The 25,597-nt window shown below is 41.7% G+C and overlaps 1 protein-coding gene and 1 pseudogene across 3 annotated transcripts in view; one reads left to right on the plus strand and one right to left on the minus strand.

The window, feature by feature from the left end:
• KIF13B (kinesin family member 13B) overlaps positions 1 to 25,597 on the minus strand; it is a 181,148-nt gene that overhangs the window by 79,781 nt on the left and 75,770 nt on the right. For all 3 annotated transcript variants that reach the window (XM_058670086.1, XM_058670084.1, XM_058670085.1), the window contains 7 exons: positions 22,674 to 22,761; positions 20,340 to 20,474; positions 18,133 to 18,245; positions 16,336 to 16,447; positions 7,821 to 8,033; positions 6,420 to 6,530; positions 2,417 to 2,551 (listed from right to left, as the gene is read on the minus strand). In XM_058670086.1, the coding sequence (XP_058526069.1) occupies positions 2,417 to 2,551; positions 6,420 to 6,530; positions 7,821 to 8,033; positions 16,336 to 16,447; positions 18,133 to 18,245; positions 20,340 to 20,474; positions 22,674 to 22,761 (907 nt within the window). The remainder of the gene's footprint in view (positions 1 to 2,416; positions 2,552 to 6,419; positions 6,531 to 7,820; positions 8,034 to 16,335; positions 16,448 to 18,132; positions 18,246 to 20,339; positions 20,475 to 22,673; positions 22,762 to 25,597) is intronic.
• LOC118760086 (U2 spliceosomal RNA) lies at positions 6,033 to 6,165 on the plus strand (annotated as a pseudogene).

The following is a 25,597-nucleotide window of genomic DNA, read 5'->3' on the forward strand; positions in this document are numbered from 1 at the left end:
CTACAGATGGGCAGCTCAACTCACCCAAAGACCCGAAGTCATCTGCCCAGCATCTAAACCGACTCGAGCATGTGAGAGCAGTAACATTTTTAAAAGCGTGGCCCCCAGATTCCTCCGCCCCACACCATGGTATCACTTCACTGAAGAGAAAGCTGTTCTGGGACAGAAAGCACACTTATGAATGTGCTTCGTCATGAACACATTCCTGCCATGGGCGAGCGCGGGCACCCAAGGAACAAGGCTGCCTCAAACTCAAACAGGCCTGACCACACACTCGGGAACAGAACCCGAACACCTCCACACCAGAAATACTTTCACTCTTCTCCAGAACGCTGTGAACAGTCTCTTTTGTTCAACTTTTTAGTGAAGGAACAGCTAGGAATCAAGGTTTTTCCTGAGGGGTGGGGTGTAAGAGGGACGATTATGTATTCCAATTTGAACTATATCACACCCCAAAGAACTCCCAGTTCTTTGAAATTCAAATGGCAGAGCACTGAAGTCAAATTCTCACAGTGCATCTCTCCCAAAGTATGATTAGCCATGGCTGAGACTGCAGCTCCACCTGCTACCAACATTGTTTGCAAACAAGATGAAGCCACGGTACATCATTTTTAACATACAAGCCTAAATTCTAAAAAACAAACAAACAAACAAAAAAAAAACCATACAAGCCTAGCATGCATATAAGTACCACATCCAGAGGTGGACAACATCTGGCCCTCTGGGCATATAAGGTCCACAAAACTATGTGGTTTGGTCCTGCCAGGGTGACCTCAGATGGTATTCAAAATTCAATTCATCTGTAGCAGACTGATTTTTAAGCTGATAAATTTTATATGGCAAATGATATCGTAAATATCCAATGACCCTTGGCAGAAAAGAGTCTCCACAGCCTCACACTAGAAAGTGGAATGTTGGGCCCAGTGCAATAGTGTGGTTGTTAAAATCCTCACCTTGCACGCACTGGGATCCTGTATGGGCACCACTTTTTATCCAGCTCCCTGCTTGTAACCTGGGAAAGCAGCTGAGGACAGCTCAAAGCCTTGGGACCCTGCACCCATGTGGGAGACCTGGAAGAGCTCCTGGTTCCTGGCTTCAAATTGGCTCAGCTCCAGTCGTTGCGGCCACTTGGGGAGTGAACCATTGAATATAAGATCTTTCTCTGTCTCTCCTCACCTATATATATCCACCTTTTCAATAAAAATAAATAAATCTTTTTTTAAAAAAGTGGAACGTTGAATATTTTGTATGTGTATGTGTTCTTGTGTATAAAGTGCCCCTATTTGTCCAATACTACAAGAACCTCACAAGGTGGTCAGAAAGTACTTCCATCCATTTGCAAAGGAAGAATCTGCAGCCAAGAGAAGACTGGACTAGAAACAGGGAATACTTCCCTCCCACTCAACAACACCTGAAATGTGTATACATTACAGAATGTATCAGATTCAGTGTAACTCATGAGGGAACAAAGCATGCAAGATTGATCCTGGTAGCCTTGCATGCACTAGGATCCCATATGGGCACCAGTTCGTATTCTGGCTGCTCTACTTCCCATCTAGCTCCCTGACTGTGGCCTGGCAAAGCAGTAAAAGATGACTCAAAGCCTTGGGACCCTGCACCCACTTGGCAGACCAGGAAGAAGCTCCTGGCTCCTGGTTTCAGAACAGCTCAGCTCCAGCTGATATGTAGCGGGAAAATCTCTGTTTCTCCTCTCTATAAATCTGACTTTCCAGTAGAAATAAATACATCTTTTAAAAAATGTGCAAGATTTCTAACAAAGCAGTCTCATCAAAATTACACAAATAAGAAAAAACTAGAAAACTACAGACTCAGTTAGACTTTTTTAGTCTTTTTCAGAAATTAAATCCTGCCATTTCCCTAATCTTCCCTATTATTAGTTTGTTAGAGATGAAACTCACTAGAACTTTATCTCTCTGGTCACATTAGGGGAAAGAAACTGCATCTTTTTTTTCAGATTTATTTATTTTTTAGTCCTAACAACTCTAATTTTAGGATTTCCTTTTGAATTAAATAGCTCATGGAAAGATGGGCTTCACATAAACCACAAAAGCTTTCATTTACTAACACAACCATTTGGTCCTAAAAGTCATCCTCTATGCTGCCAAGGTACTTCCTTAAGTTCCTGGCACAGATCACATTATATGGTAGATAGGTTATTACATTTGTTATAGATTATTGTCAGAATATTATTCTCATATTAAGTTGAGCATCAAAGACTACAACAGAAAACTGACTAGAGGAACCAAAGGTTGTCCTACACACCAGGTATCTAAATAAAAACAACCTGCAATCTTTCTTCTTTTTCACTTATCATGGTCCCCCAAGTTTAAAACAGCACCAAGAAATATTACTCTACTTTGTAGCAGGAAACTAGAAACAAAGCACAAGACCGCACCTTTAGATAGTAGACCAGAAGTTCATTCAGAGCAGGGTCGGCATTTAGGTTAACAAGGAAACATTTGTCATCCCCAACTTTGATTCCTGAAGACTGCAGGGATATGCCAAGACTCTCCAGCTGTTTCTGTCGTTCCTGCAAATGTGTCAAAGAAATAAAAATTCCACAGCAACTGAGGCAGCAGGATATAACAGATCTCATAACAGCACATAGCAATTCACTATATTTATAATTCATACAACACTATCTTCTGATGTGGCATTATATAATACTGCATTTTTCTCATCTTTCCAAACTACATAAAATCAATTTATTATTGCTTAATTTTAGAAATACAGTTTTTTAGGAATAGCAATTAAGTATACAACGAAGTTCTCAGTTTCCCTTCTTAGAACATTTCTAACATCCTGAACTCATTCAACAATGAATCTATTTTCTTGTATTAAACCCACACCCATGAGCGCGTATCTGTGTTTCACTCAGCCCTAACCCTCCCCAAGAGCCAGGCCAGAACAAAGGCCCAAATCCCTCAGCACAGATCTCAGGGTCCTTTGTCCCAGCCCATTGGCTCTCCATTCTCATTTTTTCTGTCACTCTGATTTAAGAAAGTAAATCCTTAAAAAAAAATTTAAAAAAAAGCCTTTTTATAAAAAGATACACAATTTCCATGTATCAGTTAAAGAATTGAAATCAACAGATAAAAGCCTGTGCATGCACTCAAGCTCTATGCGTACCTGTCTAGTTCTAAACCACATGACATAGGAACGTATACAAGAATGTACGAGGACACACATTGATTTCACAACTGGATGCCTCAGGATTAAGGCAGAAAAATGGCAGGATAAGATCCTCTTTGACTATGGATAAACATCAAGTACTGAGAAATTACAGTCACCCAGGACCTTTGATTATGGGGTAAAAAACTAAGTCCTTAATAAAGGCCACACAGTCATGCTTCAACATAATTAAAATAAAGCATCAGAATTTCACTATTCCTTTCCATTCTTTTAAGTCTCATTTTTTTATGCAGGTACTTGAAGAGAGTGCAAGAGACACACAGAAGACAGGTCCCCAGTCTGGTGGCTCACTTGACAGTCGCCCCTAACACAGTGCTTCCAATCAACCCTGCTCTCCTGCTGGAGTAGCAGAAACTCAGGCTCTGCACAGGCAGGCAGCTGGGGCAGGGAGCCAGAGGTGGAGCTAAAGCCAAGCACTTAGTATACCATGTGAGCCTCTTTCCCAGCACTTCAGCCTTAAGGCCAAACGCCTGCCCAGAATTCTGTTATGTCTATGCACACCATCTTCATTTCTTGATCAATCAACAGATCCCACCCAGAGAATGCTACCACAAAATCAGAGAGGGATATTTTGGCCCCTGCTCTCTGAATCAAATGCCTGTTCTAACAAAAAGAAACTACAGATTTCTTCTTGGACAGTTCAATATTAATACCAGACTGCGTTCTCAGGGCTCAGTGCCAGAAGGTGATTGCCCTTGATAATGAACCATATACATAAAATAAGGAAAAAAATTCCACTATATATTTTTCAAAATTAGCTCAGTAAACTACTGTTTAACTCTACTTTCCTGTACATCTTTCTATTGCTTCAGATTATACAGTGGTAAAAACACAAAACCAGGTACAGTGATGGAAAATTGTCCATCCAATTAAGCTATTTCCCATCAAAAACTTTAAAGTTTTTAATCTTCTCAAAACTTACAAATGTGAAAAAAAAATTAAAAATGTGCACAACACCTAGGAAATGGCTCACAAAAGGTACTTTATAATACAATTATGTACAGATAGCATGAAATATTGCTTCTGATATCAGGGGCTGGCTAACTTTATAACATGTCAGGTGGAAAGTATTTCAGCCTTTTGTGGACCATATGGTCTGTGTCAGGACCATTCAAGTCTATTGGCTGAGCCACAGGGAACACAAAAAAACAACTGAGCTCAGCAGTGTTCCGAAAGAACTTCACGAGCATGAGGGCCAGACCAGTTCTTTGCCAATCCCTAATAATCTCAAGGTTTAATTTCACTGAAGTGAGCATTTTTTTTTTTTTTTTTTTTTTTAGGATTTATTTTACTTGATTTGAAAGGCAAAGTTACAGAGACAGCGAGATAAAAGCCAATCCTGACTGGAAAGAGGCAGACTATTAACAAATCAAACTTCCTCAACAGAAGAGGGGAAAAGGCCCAGTGGCACTAACGCCAGCCACAAGGTTTGGAAAGAGGGTGTTGCAGGAGGTGTCGGATAAGGCAAGGCCATGTACTTGAAACGGACGCCTGGGAGCAAGGAACACAGTAGCCAAAAGGGCTCAGACAGTGCAGTTCACAGTTCCACACCAGACACACTTGTGTGTTTGCTTCTGCACAGCCAGGGCAATATGTTTTAAAATAATCTAACGCAGAGATGTAAGTGAGAGATTAGTCAAATGCTGATCTTTTTTTTTTTTTTTAATTTACTTTTTTTATTGGAAAGTCAGATATCCAGAGAGGAGGAAAGACAGAGAGGAAGATCTTCCACTGGATGATTCACTCAAGTGGCCGCAACAGCAAGAGCTGACCTAAGCTGGAGCCAGGAGCCTCCTTCAGGTCTCCCGTGCAGGTGCAGGGTCTCCAGGCTTTAGGCCATCTTCCACTGCTTTCCCAAGACATAAGCAGTGTGCTGGATAGGAAGCAAGGCCACCATGATTAGAATCGGTGCCTATATGGGATCCTGGCGCTTGCAAGATGAGGATTTTAGCCACTAGGGTACCACACAGCCCCAAATATTGATTTTTTAATAAAACTAAGTGGTGAGTACTTACAAATTTAGAATAATATTCTCTCATTTGTTAAAATGTCTATAATAAAAAAATCTTTAAAGTGGAATTAAACCCTGGTCTGTACCAATAAACAGGTAAACATATATAACACTTACTAATAATGAGTAGGCTAATAGTAACACTGTCCTACATCATCTAATGCACAAACTAACTTGAGATAGCCCAATTGAAGATGGACACTATTGGATGACAAAAGATGCTGCAAATTCCCAAATCTCTAATACAGGTAGTCGAAACAAACAAAACCAAAAAACAGAACACAACAACAACAAAAAAACTTGGGATTTTTAACCTGGGGAAGGAAAGAAAAGAAGCTGAGAGGTAACTTCAGTTAGCTGAACAACTGAATTGGGCAGTGACAGTCCCTATCTTGTGAGACTGAGAAAATCGCAGAAGACAGCCCAGGTAAGAGGGCTGGCATAGGGCCCAATACCCAAGGGTAGCCAATAAATGCTGCCTCGAGTTTCCACATGCAGGTGGGAAACTTCTACTGAGACCCAATGAGTAGAAATGGAGGAAGATTTTAAGTAAATAGCTAGCAGTAGGTTGTCAAAACAGAGGTTGGACAATTATGTAGCAGGAAAGCCATGAAGTTAGGTTTTTATTAAGAAGTTTTGACTTTTTTTTAGTATTTTTTTCCCCAATGCTAAAATTGACTAGTTCTTCCTAGATCAATGCCAACATTTCCACCTTAAACTTTCACAACTCTTTATTAAGTTTTCTTACAAAAGGATAAACACCTCAGGCTTGGGCATTTCATATTACTTTTACTGAGTTCCCACATGGATCGCTTCTCAGCCTTTTGGCTAAGATCAAGTGTAGTATCTTAGTTCTCATACGGAAGCAAGAAGCATATAATCTAGTATCTGTTACTACTGATGTTGTAATCCCAGCAAGTTCCTTAGATCTATAAATCATTTAATGAGGGGATCAGAGTCTCAGACTACAAAGCAATTATTTCATTAAAAACAAATACTTTTGAGATCAGCAACACTAAAAAGTTAATTATTTCTTACCTAATAATCTCTTGCAATTATACCATTTTATCCTTAAAATTAGTTTGGTAAGCTACAGTCAGTCTTAGATCTAGATTCCTTTTACGGGTGTCAAACTTGTCAGAAACACCAGTTGAGTCCCACTGTGCAAGCCACCACATAATCAGGAAACACAAACCTGCGCAATCTCCTCAGTCTTCCTTAATTTCTCCTCCCAGGTCACGGTCATTTCCTGGATTAGCTTCTCAGATTCTTCCAGCCGGTCTTTGAGTTCCGGAGATTTCATTGCCTACAAACAAAATGTTAACTTCATGAACCACGTGGAAAAAGCCCTGGAAACAGTTGTCCAACTCAGCGAGGACCTGAGTGACCATCTGCCTACTCTCAGCTGTACAGCTTACTGAAGTCACTATCTACCCAAAATATCATCAAGGGCCAACCCTGGGGCCAGGCACCCGGCTGCTGGGTAGAAGACCAATGCACCTAACTATCCAAGGTACATTCTTCCAACCTACTGTGAAGATTTCATTCCATTTTTAAAAAATCTAATAGATAAGGTATCCAGCCTCATACACATGATTCGTTTGAATCTTCCTGGATGACTTGTGAATGGATTCAAAGATATACAGACCAATGCGCACAGGTTGCAAACCGCATCGTGGTATTAATACTACGGAGACAGGAGCAAGCTTCCTAAGACCCCTGAACCACACAATTCTGAAAATGGGATAAACTTCACCAGGCAATGGCATGCTTAAGATAACTTTCCTAACTGTATTTTACTGATTTAATCCCCCCCAAAAAATGGTTATTTGGAAGAAGAGGGCAGCCCCAGCAAAGTCCCTCAAGTGTAAGAAAAGTGTGGAATAGACGTGCACTCATCACAGCTCAATCTACATTTCAAGAGGAACTTCAAAGTAGGTCGGAATCTTGCAGGTTCTCAAATTTAGTAATGGACCAAAGACATCATCCTTTGCAGAATACACAGAGGACTGCCAAAATAGAAGACAATAAATAGATGGGTACTTGAGTTAGGGTTTGTTTTTTTTGGGGTTTTTTTTTTTTTTTGGTACAAATATGATTAACCCACAACATGGACAGGTTGGACTTTTAAGGTGTGGGAGATCACCTCAAAATTTCTGTTCTAAACCCTATCAGTTAATCATGAGAAAGTTTTTAAAAAATCTACCAAATTCTTCTTCCAATCATGTCCACTCATGTTTTGGCATAAAAACTGAATGATACACACTTGTTTCTACTCTCTCTCCTTCTCTCCTTCATCTATTATACCTCTTCTCACTTGTCTGCTCCCTGGCTACAAATGAAGAAAAGCATTTCTCAATTCTCTTTGTATTCTTATTTGAACCTTTCAACACCTATAAAAACTCTGAATTTCAAATTCGACAACCTTCCTTTTCTTCCCACTTTAGATGCCTTGTGCTGTGGGAAAGGTACACCTTATAAGCCAAGTTGCTTCCCCCATCCAACCCCCCACCCGGAGCCCAGGGAAGATGATCTGAGCTCTAAGTTGGCAAGGTTTTTACAGATGCACAGGACCCTGCTCGGCTGCGCCTCTTACCTCCGCCTTCGTGAGCTGCTCTCGGAGTTTCTCCACTTCTTCCCGGAGATCCCGGATAATTCGTGCGTTGGGATCCTCATTCACCACAGCATGGTTCACAATGTGCTTGGCGCGATCTGCGTACCGCAGGGTGGAGAGGGTTTCATCGTAGTTATCGGCTGCCGGACTCACAGTCGCCACCATTGCTGTCTTGCTATTACCACCAAGACTGTCCTGCAGGAGGAGAAAAAACAATGATGTTGTATTTTAAAGCAAGACATCATATGAGAAACCTGAAGTCAGAAATGGTGAAATCAATTCCCAAGGTCAAACACATATTTAACAACAACAAAAAAAAAAACAGGGCTAAAATGCAAGTTAAAATAAGGACTCGAATCCTATGTTTGTTCTCTAACCAGGCTCGTTCCTCAAAACAGAAGAGCTTTGTTTTTTTAAAGTAAAGACAGGGCTGATAAATAGACAAACAACAGAAAGTAGAGCTTGAAATCTGACAGGAAAGAGCTGGCGTGGATTGGCTCATGCCTTGCTGGGTGGGACACAAAGATTAGTCACTCCTCACCGTGGTGTTGAGGATTTTCCTGCACGACCCCCCCCCCAAAAAAAATGTTCTGCACCTTAAATGTCGACAAATATCTTGTTAGAGTTACAAGCCAGTCTAGATTATCCCAAAATCTGCCAAGATCAACAAAATCATACTTCAACACAACAAATGGCTAAATACTAAAATGAAATAGACACGAGACAGCTGAATGGTACCCTATAGCCATTTTAAGGTATATAGCAGCCGGTCCGGTCCTGTATATAAACTAAAATTGAGATGTCAATGAGCTAATCATAGGTTGTGGTTAGGACTTTTTTGTTGTTGTTGTTGTTGTTTTTTTTTTTTTTTTAACATACTGGTTACTCAAAACCATGTCAATTCCATAATATTGCAAATTGCTGTTGATGTTATATTGGGACTCTTAATTGACTGTGATGATACTAGCTCTGACTTCGGACCAGAAATGGTCTCCCCAAGAAACTGTTCAACCCATCTGGACAATAAGCAGCTGGACTCCATGCTTGGTATATGTTTGCAATGAAAGAATCTTGATTGAATTTGAACTGTAACGCTGCATCGAGGTGGAGGAATCCACCAGGGGGGAGGGGAGGGGAGGGGAGGGGGGATTCCCAGAGCCTATGAAACTGTCACATAATGCAAAATATTAATAAAAATATAAAAAAAAAGACAGGGCTGTAGGTGTTGGTGGTATAGTGGTGAGCATAGCTGCCTTCCAAAGTAAAGGCAGGGAAGGAAAATACATCTATTTCAGTTTAACAAAAATTAAATTCTAAGTCAATTTGTCCTTTTTTATAGCCAACATAAAACCTTCCGTGAGCAAGGTAGTCAAAATAAAACAAAAAGATGCCTTAAACATCTGCAAAATCTTCCTTAGAGGGACTGAACAACTGTGGTACAATCTGACATGTGACAATGGAGTCATTACCTACAACCTCCTCCATGTGCTGGGACATACCTAGGACTCTCTAGCAAGGATAAATAATGACTACAAGCTATCAAGTACCAACAAGAGTTTCCAAAACAAAAAATTATAGCTTGCACAACAGCCTCCATAGGTCAGACAAGACCATTCCACTGAAACCGAAAGGTACTGTGAAACAGCCTTCGGAACTGTCTTCCAACAAAGAACTCCTTTCACTTGAGAACATTAAAACCACAAGATATGAGTCAGAATCACAAAACTAGATCTGGGACATCAGGTCTACACCACTGTGACTGACCACACTAACAAAGCTGACTGGAACCCACTTGTGGCCAACGGCTCCACAGCTGGTACTCATCCCCAGTTCAGAAAGCAGACATGACTTTCTGAGCGGCATCTGATGAACAGCAGAGCTGATGGTGTGTCACACATGAGATCAGCAGAACAAGGTGATCCTGCCTTGGGCACTTTCTCCTGCATTGCAGGGAACCAGCTGCCATGAGCACAGATAACCCCCACGAATAGAGCCCAGGGAGTGAGTATGAAAGCAGACCTATAAGGTATACCAGCAACCATGGAAATGAGCAGAACTCCCCATCCCACCATGTGGCTGAGATGACAAATCACAGGAAAGACCTCAGCCAAAGCCACTTACTTAGGCCAATTGTTGCTTCCAGCTGTTAAGTTTGGAGGGTAATTTTTTCTACAAAGAAACAGATAAACTATTCATACACTATTAAACCACCTGAAACAGAATAATCCAGAAGAGATTCAGTACCATCTTGAATAATCTCTAGACCAGACAGAATATTCCAACAGGCCTTCTTTAGCTCATAAGAAAACTATTTTGGACAGCAATGAACTACAGAAAATTATTACTGCTGTAGAAAAAATTTTTCCGATTTCAATATATTCAAAATCTTGTACAGCACTCCAGGATTAATGCAATCTTTGCACATATACTTAGTTCTCAGCCATCTGTGAAGCTGATTATTAGCACCCCTATTTCACTGATGAGAAAACAGATTTATTCTGACAGAGGAGGTTAAACATCTTGCCTAAAAATCCAGAACTTAAAACTGTGAAAAATATTTTACGCAAGCAGGATTTGGCCCTCAAATCCAAAAGATTTCCCAGCATATACTTGGTAGCACACAAGGAGCAAAATGCTTGAAGATTAGATAGACTTGACCCCTTGCCAAATTATTTCATCTCAGTATCAGGAACAAAGTAATTCCTGAAGTACTGGCAACAAATCAACAAAATCAGACAAGATGTCTGCTTTCTTATGCAATACTGAACATTTGTTTTGCCCTAACAGTTACATGGTTGGGCAAAATGTACTTTAACGCACAAAAAGGCAAGAAACACAACTAACTTGGGATTTAAAATCAATGACTGCTTGCTTCACTCTTAACTTATACTCATCCCAAACCGGTGGTGCCCCAGTTCTGGTAACTTCCAAAAAATATCACACGGACCCTTAAGCATGTTAATGGGATTCAAATGTGATATAGAGATGACAGGAATTCAGTCCCACACTGCAATTCAGCTCACTGGCAGCATGATGCTGCCCTTTAAGAACTATTGTTAGCCCACATGACAGCAAACGCTACTGGGCAAAGAGGATTTGCAACAATAGTCACCCAAGGAGAAGAGCACATAGTGGCTGTGCCTTACTTTATGCTGAGAAAAAGAAACCTGGCAAACAACAAATGCTTGGTATTCCTAAAGTCCTTATCAGGGAGCAACAATACGCTTATATGAAAGTGGCCTCCTGCCATTAGTGAAAACAAAATAGCAACAAAAGAACTGGCACTCACTCAAGGAGAAAGTATAAAAAGCTTCCTGTTGACTCTTAAATTGGGCAAATTAGACGAGCTTTGTTTCAAATGCAGCAACTGTAATATTAAGTGAACATAGGAAAGAAATTTGTTTTCAGAAATCAGAATTTTCTTTAAAGTTGAAAGAACTCTTTCAAGTCATCCAATCAAATTACTTCATCTTACAGACAAGAAACTGACAGCCAGGAATGCTGGCAGACTAATCAAGGAGCAAAATGCTGGCTGAGAGCACAGCTGAAATGACCCACTTACTCAGCTCATCACTGAGCTTACCAGGGGACACACGAGTGAACACACCTTAAGAATTACAGTGGGGATAAATACAGTGCAGTATGTGAAAACAAAGGGCAGAAAATTCATTCTTTAAGGCTGGGATGGGGTGGGTGGGTGCTTCCAGAGAGCGATGTCTGAGACTCAAATGTGTAAGTACTTCCCAGGTAAAAGGAAGCAGGCAGAAAGGCAGGGGGGATGGGAGAAAATGTCCCAAAGGGTGTAAGAATAGTTTGGAAGTGAGACAGCACTCATAACTTAGCTGCAATGCATTAACTCCTCACTCTTACCAGTTTGACAGTGTTATTCTAGCAAGCAGTTAGTACTGTTGTCCTAACTGCAGAAGACAGACTGGGATGAGAAGCCTGCGACCAATGTCTGGCTGCCAGATGACAGGTGGGGGCAGCCGTCATGTGGGAAGCAGAAGTAAGAATGAAAACGGACAGTGCAGTTCAAAGACAATTTAAGCACTCTTTCATTCCAGGAAGTTGCATGGCATTCAGCAGCCCTCTTATAAAGGCTGCAAGCATCATGGGCAGCCATGTGGTCACAGCGGACAGCACACCTGCATCCTCCATGGGAGTCCCTGCCTCTGGCTGTTGACCCCAGCTTCCTGTGATGCAGACCTTGGGAAGGAGCAGAGGCGATAGCTCAAGTCACTGGGTTCTTGCCATTAACATGGGAAACTGGGATTGAACTTTCAGTTTTCAGCTTGATGCTGAACCAGCCAAAGCTTTCGTGTAAGTCCAGGAATACATTTTCCAAAAAGCATCTCTATTTATGCTCTTGCTGCTAACATCAAACATGACATAAGGAGCATCAGAGAAGGCTTTAAGGAAAAGCCACAAACTTGGGCAAACAGTTAATTTTTTTAATCAAAAGATGAGGAAGGAAGTTGAAAGTATAATTAATGTGAACAAAAGATGAAGTTAGCTTCTTTAAACAAAAAAGTTTTGGCAGCTGAAGCAGAGGCTCAGCAAGCTAGCCCTCGACCCTACCAGCATGCTACCAGGATCCGATATGGACACTTGATTGTGTCCCGGCTGCTCCACTTCCAATCCGGCTCCTTGCATATGGCCTGAGAAAGCAGTGGAGGATAGCCCAAGTCCTTAGAACCCTGCACCCACGTGGGGAGCCAGGAAGAAGCTACGGGCTCCCAACTTAGGATTAACTCAGCTGTTTGTTGCGGTCATTTGCAAAATGAACCAGCAGATAGAAACCCTGTCTCTCCCTCTATAAAATCTGTCTTTCAAATAGAAATAAATAAATCTTTTAAAATAAATCTTTTAAAAAATAAAAGTTCTGATTTTACAAGTATTTGTCCAGCTCAAATACTTTATCTTTTTTATTGTTATCATTATTTTCCACGACATGCTTTTGTAGGTATAGAATTTCTCCCTTTTCCCTCCCTACCCATTCTGCTCCCCACCATTTTCCCCCATATTACTATAATAACAAAGTCCCTCAGCTACAGCCACAATTCCAACACTTTGCTATATAAGTGAAGCATGACATTGTAGTACAGGCAATAGTAAAAAAAATCTAATATCAAATTGTCAAGGTATATTTGGCCATTTAATTGGGCATTAGAGAAACCCTTTTATTTGGGAGCAGAGATGCATACTGTCCTGCTTCTTCATTTCCTGGTACTGTAACAATTCCATAATATAGTTCATTTATGAGAACACACACAGACACACACACACTTGTTCACCTGTACATCTATTTGTTCTGATTTTGCATGAAGCCTGCTTTTTATCAGAGAACATACCTTATGTGAGCATTTTTTCAGATGCCTATCAGCAATTTGAATTTGCTCTTGGAAAACGCCTATTCATTTCCTTTGCCCACTTCTTCACATGGTTGTCTGTTTTGCTGTCATTGAGTTTCTGAAGCTCTTTTAAAATCCTGGATATTAGTCCCCAATCTGTTGTACAGTGTACAAAGATTTTCTCCCTTTCTCTTGGTTGCCTCTTAGCTTTGTTGCTCATATCCTTCGCTGTACAGAAGTTCTTAGTTTGATGTAGTCCCATTTGTTTATTTTGGCTTTGACCGCCTGCGCTTTTAGTGTCTTTTTAAAGAAGTCTTTACCTACACCTCTACCTTCTAGAATGCTTCCTACGTATTCCTATAACCATTTGATGGTTTCTGGGTGCAGATTTAGGTCCTTGACCTACTTAGAGTTGATTCTTATATAATGTGTTTCCCACTTCTCTGCATGCAGATATCCAACAGTCCGAACAACAACAAATATCCAATGTTTTCTTTTCTTATTATTTTCTCTCTCAAGGATTGGAAGAGTGAACCTCCTGAAGGAAAGTGATCTTCCACAAGCAGAGAATAGGCCAGGAAAGAACAGCTGGGCAGTGAGGGCAGGCCTGGCTTCCAGTCCTGATCCAGTCTTGATCCCTCCATCAATCCTGTCTCCTTTCTGACCTGACACAAGGGAACGCCACCACTGACCTTCTGAGAAGGAAGCAAGGGGATAGAGGTGGCCCTGGCTGCTCCTGACGCAGGTTCCAGTGCTGGGGCCATGTTATCCATGTCCATCACATTAACAAAAGTTATTTCCTATTGTTTGAGGTACATCAAAGCAGCAATACCAAACAAAGACACCGAAAAGTCATTCTGTCAAATCGGGCATATCAGAAGAGTTACGCGTTTCTGCAGAAGACACAAGGATTGCATCCAACTTTCCTCTCCAGAAAAGCAAGCGAGGTTTCTAAGGTTCATCACAGACATATTGCTCGGCAGCAAAATGTTTTGCAACAACCTCTTACAATAGCATTTTAATTATCAAAATGTGTTTATCCTTTTGCTTCAAATGTCTAAGTTCATTGCATTTTGGTCAAAGCTTTTAATCTAGCACATTTTCCACTGTGGCAAATCTATCCAATTTTTGAATTTCATTTAGGCAGAATTCAGTGACACTGATGGAAAGAATGTTTTCACTTGACAAAGTTTATTCCAATGGTGAGGAGTTGGAAATCTTTCAGAGGATTCAAAAATCAGTACAAAATCCTGCTTCCCTTTGCAAGGGCAGCCCTATAAACTTGCCATGAGCAGAGTCAGCAACTGTCACCCTGCTTGAGCTAGGGCGCCTGTCTTTGGTTTACCTTTATATTTCAACCCTTACCACAGAGACAAATAATCTACATGATTTTATTAGATTTATTTATTTGAAAGTGAGTTACACAGAGCAAAGGCAGGGAGAGGAATCTTCCAACCACTAGTCCACTCCCTAGACGGTCCCAACGATTGAGAATAGACCATGCCAAAGCCAGGAGCTTCATCAAGGTCTCCTACATGGCTAGCAGGGGTCCAGGAACTTGAGCCATCCCTGCTGCCTTCCCAGGGGGCTAAATCAGAAGTGGAGCAGCAAGGAACCTGCACCCATATAGAATGCCAGTGCCACCAGCACAGGATCAGCCTGTGACCACAGTGCCAGCTCCCAATAAATTGTTGATCAATGAGAAAATGATTGTTCACAAACTAAACAGAGCACATAAATTATTTCCCCATTTTTTTTAAGTCCGACACTTGTTTATCCATCACTAGAACCTATATTCCCTAATCTGCAGCCTGTCACGTACTCAGCATACCCCTCCTTCATAGATACAGGCACAAGGAAGGCCACAGGAGGTTTCTATTTCATCAGACTGATTGCAGGCCAGTACTACGCTGTCCCTGAGTGTAGTTTCCTTCCTAGATTGTGAATCAGAGGGTGAGGAGCCCCTCACACTCATCTCCATTGCTCTCATTCATATTGAATCCATATGTGTGCTCTGCTCTGGATCCTTTAATAAAAACCCTGAAGAATGGGCCCAGCGGCGTGGTCTAGCGACTAAAGTCCTCACCTTGAAAGCCCCGGGATCCCATATGGGCGCCGGTTCTAATCCCGGCAGCTCCACTTCCCATCCAGCTCCCTGCTTGTGGCCTGGGAAAGCAGGAGAGGACGGCCCAAAGCTTTGGGACCCTGCACCCACGTGGGAGACCTGGAAGAGGTTCCTGGTCCCGGCATCTGATTGGCGCGTGCAGGCCCGTTGCGGCTCACTTGGGGAGTAAAACATCGGATGGAAGATCTTCCTCTCTGTCTCTCCTCCTCTCTGTATATCCGGCTTTTCAGTAATAATAAAATCTTAAAAAAAAAAAAAAAACCCTGAAGAAGCTGAGGCAGGTTGAACCACAGCTTGGCATCCCTGTGTCCCATCTCCAAGTGCCTTATTCAAGTCCCACTACTCTGCTTCCCATCTAGTTGCCTGCTACTGCACCTGCGAGGCCTCAGAGGCTGATCAGTCACTCACACAGGAGACCCAGATGGAGTCTTGGCTAATGGCTGTGATCTGTCCCTGCCTCACTGCTGGATATACTTGGTAAGTGAACCAGGGCACGGAAGATATCTCTGTCTCTCTCTCAATCTCTCTCCCTCTCTGCCTTTCAAATAAATAAATAAATCTGACTGAAGCAAATTCAAAATGACTGTAAGTTAAGGCAAACATAAAACAAGGTCCAAGATGTTTGGTCCGTCTAACAAATGGAACCTAGGATGGAGCTATTTAGCAGTGTGCATCACACAGTGGGCACTCGTTCCCACGGTTCACCCAGCTGTCACCATTAGCAGAGGGTCCTTCTATTTCCCCAAAGCTCCAAGATGAACTATGTGAAACAGGGGGAGGCCCCACAACCACACTTCACCCAGTTTCCAGGGTTGCTAGAATGCTAATTACTACGAAGAAATTTATATTTAATCCACTGAAGTTGCTGTGGGCCTACTATAAATGTATAAATCATTTTCTAAGGATCTCATACATTTGAACACTGACACAGGAAATAATATAGAACTAATAGTACAATCTCCTTTTCTATAGATCGCAGTATGTCAGGATAAAAAAAGAAATGGAAAAGAAAAAACCTTACTTTGAGCAGCCACGTGAGGACGGAGTCACGATAAGGAACAAACTTATTCTTGTTCTTGCCAGCACTCTGATCTGCGAGGGCGGAGATAACCAGACCGAGGGTCGTGAGCGACCTGCGTGGTGCAACAAGCCAGAACAGTTACACCAAAGGGAACATGCCAAACGTCACATGTTCGCAGGAATTCTGAGCATCAGGAGGCTGTGTACCTGCACGCAAGCAGCTGCGTGGTCAGCCTGCTGCGGTTCAGTTTAGAAAGGCACAAACTCTTTTTTAAGATTTATTTGTTTTATTACAAAGTCAGATATACACAGAGGAGGAGAGACAGAGGAAGATCTTCCGTCCAATGATTCACTCCCCAAGTGAGCCGCAACAGCCGGTACGTGCCGATCCGAAGTCGGGAACCAGGAACCTCTTCCAGGTCTCCCACGTGGGTGCAGGGTCCCAAAGCATTGGGCCGTCCTCCACTGCTTTCCCAGGCCACAAGTAGAAAGCTGGATGGGAAGTGGAGCTGCCGGGATTAGAACCGGCGCCCATATGGGATCCCGGAGCGTTCAAGGCGAGGACTTTAGCTGCTAGGCCACGCCGCTGGGCCCAGAAAGGCACAAACTCTAAAGAGTTGCTGTCCCTCGAGTTCTCTGAAGCGAAGAAAATGCTCAGCCTAACTGCTTATTTCATTTGAGTAAACAGAAATGTAAGCGATAAATCTTCAGGTAAAAAGATACAAATACCACATGTCTTCAAGAAAGGAAATACAAACACAACAACAAAAAAGGTCGGTGAGGGGCTGGCACCATGGCAGAATAGCTTAAGCCTCCACCTGCTGTGCCAGCATCCCATATGGATACCAGTTTGATTCCTGAATGCTCTGCTTCTAATACAACTCCCACTAATGTGTATGAAAAAGCAGACAGTGATAGCCCAAATTCTTGGGTTCCTGAACCCACTCGGGAGACCTGGAAAAGCTCCAGGCACCTGGCTTTAGACTAGCCCACCTCCGGCCATTGCTGCCATTTAGGGACTGAACCAGAGAATGGTAGACTTTTCTCTCTTTCTCTTTCAAATAAAAATCAGTCTTCTAAAAAAAAAAAAATCCATGAGGCAAGAAACAAAACAAAAACCTGTTTTAGCAATAGCACAACATCTGAATGGCGGTATCCCATTGCTGTGTTTCCAGCCATGAGCACAAAAAAAGACCTGGCAGTTCAGCTTGAGGAAGACACTAAAACCCTATGAAGGAAACAGTGAACAGATGTTTATCTCATAAGGCCTAGCTTCTCGGACCTGGATGATGCAACAGCAGTTATGATACTCCCAGTATACGTGCTGTTGGCTCAGATGGCAACACTTGGGTCAAGGTCAACAGTTAAGAATTGGAGATGCCAATCACCTTTGTTATTTTATACAGCTTGGACCACTGGTTTTCAAATGGGGGTGAGCACATGGGTGGCCTTGTTACAGCACTGTGTGTGAGGGGAGAGGTAGCGGGTGCCACTGCCATCTAGTGGACAGATGCCAGGGATGCTGCTAAAAATTCTACAATTTACAAGATCCACTTACACCTCTTTGAGGACAAAGTACCCAGAATGTCAACAGAGCACTGCTGAGACACAACATAAAATGGGCTCAGGTGCATGAAAAATACCAGAAAGAAAATCCCAAACTACGAGGATGGACTTAAATCGCTCCAGAATCTTGTTATTTCATTTATTTATTTATTTATTTATTTTTTGGTTCCCCTATTTGGTGATTCAGTCAACAAAGTGGTTAAAAGAAAAAAAGCAGTTCTGGAAAACTCACTTGTTGATGTTGCTCCCTTCCTTCAGCCTGTCGCCAGCAGCTCCGGTTTTTGTTGCTCGTTCACTACCAGCCAAGTCCACCAAGCTCAGCTTGCCCACTTTCTCCCCAGATGTCTACCAAAAAGAATGGATAAACACTAGTCACAAAGTGAAAGAATTCAGAATTCAGACTGCTTCAGCTGTGTGTGCGACTGCATTTCAAGGGCATCTTGTACTGGCAGGAAGCACTGTAAAACTGTACAATGTGGCTGGTCAATGCTCACGGCATGTACACAACCCCACCAATCCTGGCAGAGCGAAGTGAATTATCTTACAGAAAACAGTGCCCCCAAAATGAGACACTCTAAGACAGCTAATAAAACACAGAGAAATACACAAAACATTTATGATACACATTTGTATGATTTGAAACTACACTTAAAACCTCAAATATTTACAAATTATCCCGAGGCAAAATCCTTGTAATTCTTACTAATACAGAAAAACATGAATCTTTTACACGATGAAAGAACTCAAGACACATTGTACTATTCATAAATCCTTTGTTTCACAATTACACATATTACATTTATATCTTTTTCTAGCTACAAAATATTGTGTATACATATATATACACACTTGTATTTACCTTTATCAAAAACAGTCCATTATCAACCCACAAACATACGTGTAACAAATGTTTACTCTTCAGCAATGCAAGAAATAAAGGAAATGAATGCCAGTGGGACTGTTCTTAAAACTTCCCTTTAAAACACATATGCGTATACATTTGCAGCAAATAACACTGCTAACAAAAGGGTACTCAACTTCTCAAATCAAAAATACTTTTGGCTTAAAAAAATAAAAGGGAAGCCGCCTTCAATATGTTTTTTTCTTTTATGTTGAAAAGGAAATAGGAAACAAAGCACTTTTGTTGTTGTTAGTCTTGCTGTGATGCTGAAACAAGAAAAAGGTTTTCAGCATATGTAAATCCTGCCAAACACGGCACTTTGCAGAGCAATTATTTCAACTTTTGGTATTTGAAACTAATATGTAATAAAATATGTAAAACCTCACATCAAAGAGCAAAACAATAACAGATGAGTCAACAGAGACATTGTCAATATGGCACAAGTATACAAATGACTTCATTTATTTCTCACAAGATTTCAAATCAAAAACCGAAAACTTGGGGCCTAGTGGCTGAAGTCCTCGCCTTGCACGTGCCAGGATCCCATATGGCCACCAGGTTTGCATCCCGGCAGCCCCGCTTCCCATCCAGCTCCCTGCTTGTGGCCTGGGAAAGCAGAAGAGGAAGGCCCAAGGCCTTGGAATCCTGCATCCACATGGGAGATCTGGAAAAGGCTCTTGCCTTTGGATCGGCACAGTTCCAGTGGTTCAGGCCAGCTGGGGAGTAAACCAGAGGACAAAAGATCTTTCTGTCTCTCCTCTCTGAATGTCTTACTTTCCAATAAAAATAAATTAAAAAAAAAAAACCTTACTCAACAAACTCCAGTTATTTTATAGCACAACCTCCCAGTGCAAACTAATCCCTCCAACACTGGCCCTTTAGTAGAGGGTAACACCGCAAAGAGGTGTGCACTCAATCAACTCGAACATTAACCTTAGCTTGTGCCTTCAGGCACCAATTGAAAGCTCAAACACCAGGGGTCTCCAGCCAGCCTCCCTCTGTTCCACCACCATTCAGCTGGAGGGTAGGGAGCCAGACTCTGCCTCTGTCAGATGCCTCTTTGGCCAGGCTGTCCTGTGACACAGGCTCTGCCAGTCAGCTCCTTCTGCCTGGACACCGGAAGTAAAGCAGAAGCCACTCCCCGCCTCCAACCGCTTCAGTCCGGTGCAAACAGGGCACAGCCCACTGGAGGCCCTAGCACCTTCTCTGTTTCCCAGGGAGCTGAGGCAGCTGTGTGGACAAACATAACATCTTTATTTCTTCTCTCTGACCTTGGCCATAGGGTGGCACCTTGAACTCCTGCCTCTAGTGGGGTCCTCACAGAGCTTGGAGGCTGTTCCCAGAGGTCCAGACTAGAGCTGTGATCATCCCACTGTCTGCAGCCCAGCCCTGCCTGCTCACGGGGAGGGACTTCTTTTTCTTATACAAGTCCTGACACTCACGAGTGCCTAGGACCCTGTTCACTCATCAAATATCTGAAGACAGACAAGCCTCGATGTATACTAGATACGGAAACAGAGGAAAGGCACGACACCTACCCCGGACTTAACGTCGTATAGAGTATGCGTGAGGGTGATTTTGAAGACTGCGTGGGACCGGCTGCTCTCCTCGTTCATGTTGGTGGCAGCAACTGTGCGAGACTTGTTACCCTCAGACATCAAAGACTCGATATCCTAGAAGGAGGTAAGTCACAGACATTCGTCTCCACATCCCAGGTGTAAGCATGGAAACTCTGCTAACCTACAGGATGTGGTACAAACTTCACTACTTAGTCAACAACGTTTGGTGTTTCCATTTGTTTTTTTCAATGAATCCTACACCCCACAGAGTACAACAGCTAATACAGTCTCTGGAAACTCAGAGACTGTTTTCTATAAGTACAGACCAAAGAGGCAAGCATCAACTCAAAATCAGAAAAATTTACAAGAGGGATGCACATTGTGCTATAGGTAGGATGACCATTGTGCTGTAGATGGGTACAAAGTCTCTGACTGAGACACCAGCATCCCCTATGGGCACCAATTCATGTTCTAGCTGCTCCACTTCCAAGGCAGCTCCCTGCTACTAACCTGGACAAAGTAGAAGATGGCCCAAGTGCCTGACACCTACAGGAAGACCCAAGTGAAGCTCCTGGCTGCTGCCTGACCCGGTGTTGGCCACTTCAGCCGGCAAGGGAAGAACCAGTAAATGCAAGATCTCTTTCTCTCTCTTTTTCAAACTAAACAACTAAATCAAATTTTTTAAAAAGTTCAGAAGCTACACTTTGAGTCACACAGATAGATACATATGCCATGCTAACCCTCACCTCATTTGGAAATTGTTTAAAATTTCATTTAGATCACAGACTCAATGCAAATGTACCATTAAAACAAATCGTACTATGTACAATAACTTGTAACCTCTTCACTCAACATGTATCACCAACTTTGTGTTTATCTTACCAGACCTGCTTTGGGTGTGGATGTTTGTATGTGTTTTGAGTTCAGATCTTCCAACTATTGGTTCACTCCCCAAATGCACACAACAGCTGGAGGTGGACTAAGCTAAAGCAAAGATAGTATTTCGGGTATACCACATGGCTGACAGAGACCCAGGTGTTAGGGCAATCCCTGCTGCTTCCCGAGGTATGTGCTCACTATGGAATGTCGGAGTCCCAGCAGCACAATAACCACTACACCAAATGCCCACTCATTTTAAAAATGAGATCAAAACACTAATTTTCTGTATATATTTATTACTTGCTACATCTGATAAAAGAAAACAGGGGTGGACAGAGAGTGAGGCAGAGGAACAGACATGTAACAAGAATCATAGATTTTCATTTTCTAAAATGCTTTAAGTTCTACGATAGCTACTTATGCACTTCACTACAGAGTTATGGTATCATCTACTTTACATGGATTTTAACAAGCAACAAGGAAGATAATATATAAAAGACAGCAAGTTGTCTCCTATTACCCAGTTTCTTCTTTCCAATGAAAAGTACCCCGCCTTTGGCTGAGCACAGTGTGGCAGAGCTGAAAGACTACATTTCCCACATGCCCTTGCAGTTCAATCTTGCCACATGGTGCCCAAGATGTTAAGTCCAGCATAGGCCATCTGGAACCCTCCTTTAGAGACTAAATAGACATGCTATTCCATTGTCTCTACAAGACATCCTGAACCATGAGGACAGGGGCATGATGGTGTCTCTCACTGCAAAACTCCAAAAGCAACCTGATAGCCACTCTATCGCCCAACCCCAGAACATCCATTCTCTAGGACTTCCATTAGTGAGAAGTCTTGTGCAAATCACCATCCATTCACTTGTTCAGGTGTATACTGAGCACGAACCACATGTCAGAGCTCCCTAGACACAAGAAAACACGGGGACAAAACAGACCACATTCCATTCTTCAAAACCCTTCAGCATTCTATACAGTTTTCATGTTATCTGCAGAACATAACCCCAACATGTCTACGTACATGAGAGCAAAAGCACTCTATTTTCTATATAAATATGAAAAAACAGTATTTCTGGAAAATTCAAACATAATAAAAAGCCTCAAAGTAAAAAGCATGAACCAGTTTAAAAAAAAAAGTTGTAAGTGGGCACCCAAATGGATGCAGAACATCAAAGGGGAAATTAACAGTCATCTAGATTGATTCCAAGCCTATTTAGTCTGACAATCCTGATGCTTGGTGGAAAAGCTTCCTCCTACTTAGCTTGCATTTGCTCACTGGTCTCCAACCTGTTATCTCATTCTTAAGATTTTCATGAAAAGTGATTTAAAAGTGATGCCAGTGTAAAATTACTTTAAAATAACAAATGAAACAAATGAAAACATGGTAGTTTACTCAGTTTACATAGCTCCCATAAAGGATGTGGTTACCTTGTAGCTTGTAACAGCCAGTTTAGAAAGTCCATCAACATAGGGTCCCAACACACTATGCTCTCTGACTTTCAATGTCTGACGGCTCCTGTAATGAAAAACAACCAATTTTAAAAACAATATTCTGTTATTTTAAAAAGGACTCAACTACACCCCATAAAAACGTATGTTGTATTCAAAAGAAACCCTGGAATCAATAAAACCAACTGATTTGATCCTAGAAGAATTTAAACCAAATTTTAAAATCTTCACTGGGAAGAAAGCCTTCATACTGTGGCAAAATATCACATCCCTCAAAAGGGTACACTGTGGGATGTCTATTTACAACACAAAGAATGCAGAGTCATATAAATATGAACAATCTACTTGTCATATCATAGAATGTGGTACAAAGAGCAGAAACGCAATAAATGTTAACTATGCAAGAAAGGAAAAATACGGACCAATCTCAATCATGAATAAAGACAGATGTAAAACAACAAACAATCTAATAATGAGTTAAAACCAAACCGGGCTTACCACAGGGTTGTTAGGTTGTTTTAACATTGGGGAAAAAAGACTCTGACACCTTAAGAGGTGCAGAAGCAAGGATCCGTGTGATTATTTTGACATACACATGAAAAACTCATGCAACAACATTAAAACTAAATGCTCAAGGATAAATTTCTTAACAAACAAGTAGTCTATTGGGTAAACCACAGCTGCCAATACAAAACTCCACAGCACCCTTAAAACAAAAACATTCAGAACACTATGGAGGTGTTAGTCCAAGGCCTCAAAATTAGCAATAAGTTCTTGAGACCTAGTGCACAGAATCCTGACCACAGTCAATAATACAATGTATCAAAATTGCTGAGAATAGGCTTGAAATGTTTACACTAAAAGCACATACCGGAATATTCACTTGATTTAATCATTCCCCAGTGTATGTCTGCACAGGTCAAACAGACTGGGGCCTGGGGCGTGGCCTAGTGGTTAAAGTTCTCACCTTGCACATGCCCGGGATCCCAAGTGGGTGCTAGTAAGTGTCCTGGCAGCTAGTAAGTGTTTTGAAAGCACAGCTCTGGCCACTGCAACCACTTGGGAAATGAATCATCAGATGAAGATCTTTCTCTCTGTATATCTGACTTTCCATTAAAAATAAGCCTTTAAAAAAAACATATTGCACTCCACAAATAATTTTTATTTGCCAATTAAGAATAATTTTTTACACAATAGAATCTGTTAACAATGAGATTGCACTTGATTCTGCATTTATCCATATTTTCTACCATGAATGTATATGCACTTTACAGTATAAAAAAAATCTCGATTTTAAGACTTTTAATTTTATTGGAAAGTCAGATATACAGAGAGAGGCGAGACAGAGAAGATCTCCGTCTGTTCACTCACTCCCCAAGAGGCTGCAACGGCCAGAGCTGTGCCAATTCGAAGCCAGGAGCCTCTTCTGGGTCTCCCACATAGGTGCAGGGTCCCAAAGCTTTGGGCCTTCCTCTTCTGCTTTCCCAGGCCACAAGCAGAGAGCTGGATGGGAAGCTGGGTCACCAGGATTAGATCCGGGGCCCATATGCAATCCCAGTGCATGTGAGGCAACGACTTTAGCCATTAGATTACTGAGCTGGGCCCTGGTTTTTTTTTTTAATTAATTAATTTATTTATTTGTTTGCTTGCTTGTTTATTTATTTTAAATAATGAGTTATAATGCTTAAAATTCTTGGGCACTCCCTCAATAGCTGTGAAAATAAGACCCCACTCCTCAGCTTGACATGCACGCTCCTGCCTAATCTGTTCTTATGCACTTGTCTCAACTCATCTCTTTCCCAGAATTAATTTGCATATGCCCATTCTTAAACACACTTGGACTCCATAAGGGCTTGAACAATGTCTTAGTAACTGGGGTATCTGCAACTCCTAGCTGGGCAAGTAAGAGTTAGTCAGTAAATGAACAAACAAGGTGGTTAACAAAATGAGAAGAGATTCCAAATATGCTAGCTTACATGATTTGGAGAGAAGGTCTTGTAACAAAAAAAGGGGGGGAGGTGAGGAAGAAATGGTCAAGAATATGAAGCCTGAACAGCAAGTACAGAAACTGTAACCACACCCAACTGCCTTCACCCACTATAAGGAAAGCAAGTTGGTATATGACAGATGAGATCATATGAACAGCTATAGAACGGTCTTTCATGGAAGGAACAAAGGTAGGGTGTGAGGAAATGACTCTCCAATCTAAGATGTTTATTGTCCTCCAGCACACTATCACAATCTTTTCTAATGATCTGTAACTTACAGAATGCAGGATCAAGCATGAAAACCAGAATTCCATAACTATAGATGAAATATATGCACTGAACAAGTGGCCGGTGTAGTGTTACAGCAAGTGAAACCACCACCTGCAATGCCAGCATCCCATGTGGACACCATGTTGTACCTGTCTGTTCCTCTTCAAATCCAGCCACCTGAGAATGGCCTGGGGAAAGCAGCAGAAGACAGCTCTGCTATCCATGTGAGCGACCTGGAAGAAGTTCCTGGCTTCAGCCTAGTCCCAGCCATTGTAGCCATTGGAGACTAAACCACCAAATGCAAGCTCTGTCTCACCCTCTTTCTGTAATCTTCACTTTCAAATAAAAAAAAAAACATATATTTTAAAACGAAATGTGTATACATATATATGTGTATATATATACACATATACACACATATATACACATATATATCAAACATTTGCCTTATCTCTCACCTCTCAACCGCAAAACATTATTACTTCTTGTCTTTCATTTTCTCCCTTTTTTTTTCTGAAAGACAATGCATACATTATCTCCCAAATAAAACAATGTAACTATAATATAACTCACAAGACAGATGCCCTGTGAAATTTAGTTCTAATAGATTTAGTACATGAATGGAAAAATATCCTCTCAACCTAC

Source organism: Ochotona princeps, chromosome 11 (assembly GCF_030435755.1).
Source record: "Ochotona princeps isolate mOchPri1 chromosome 11, mOchPri1.hap1, whole genome shotgun sequence".
NCBI lineage: Eukaryota > Metazoa > Chordata > Mammalia > Lagomorpha > Ochotonidae > Ochotona > Ochotona princeps.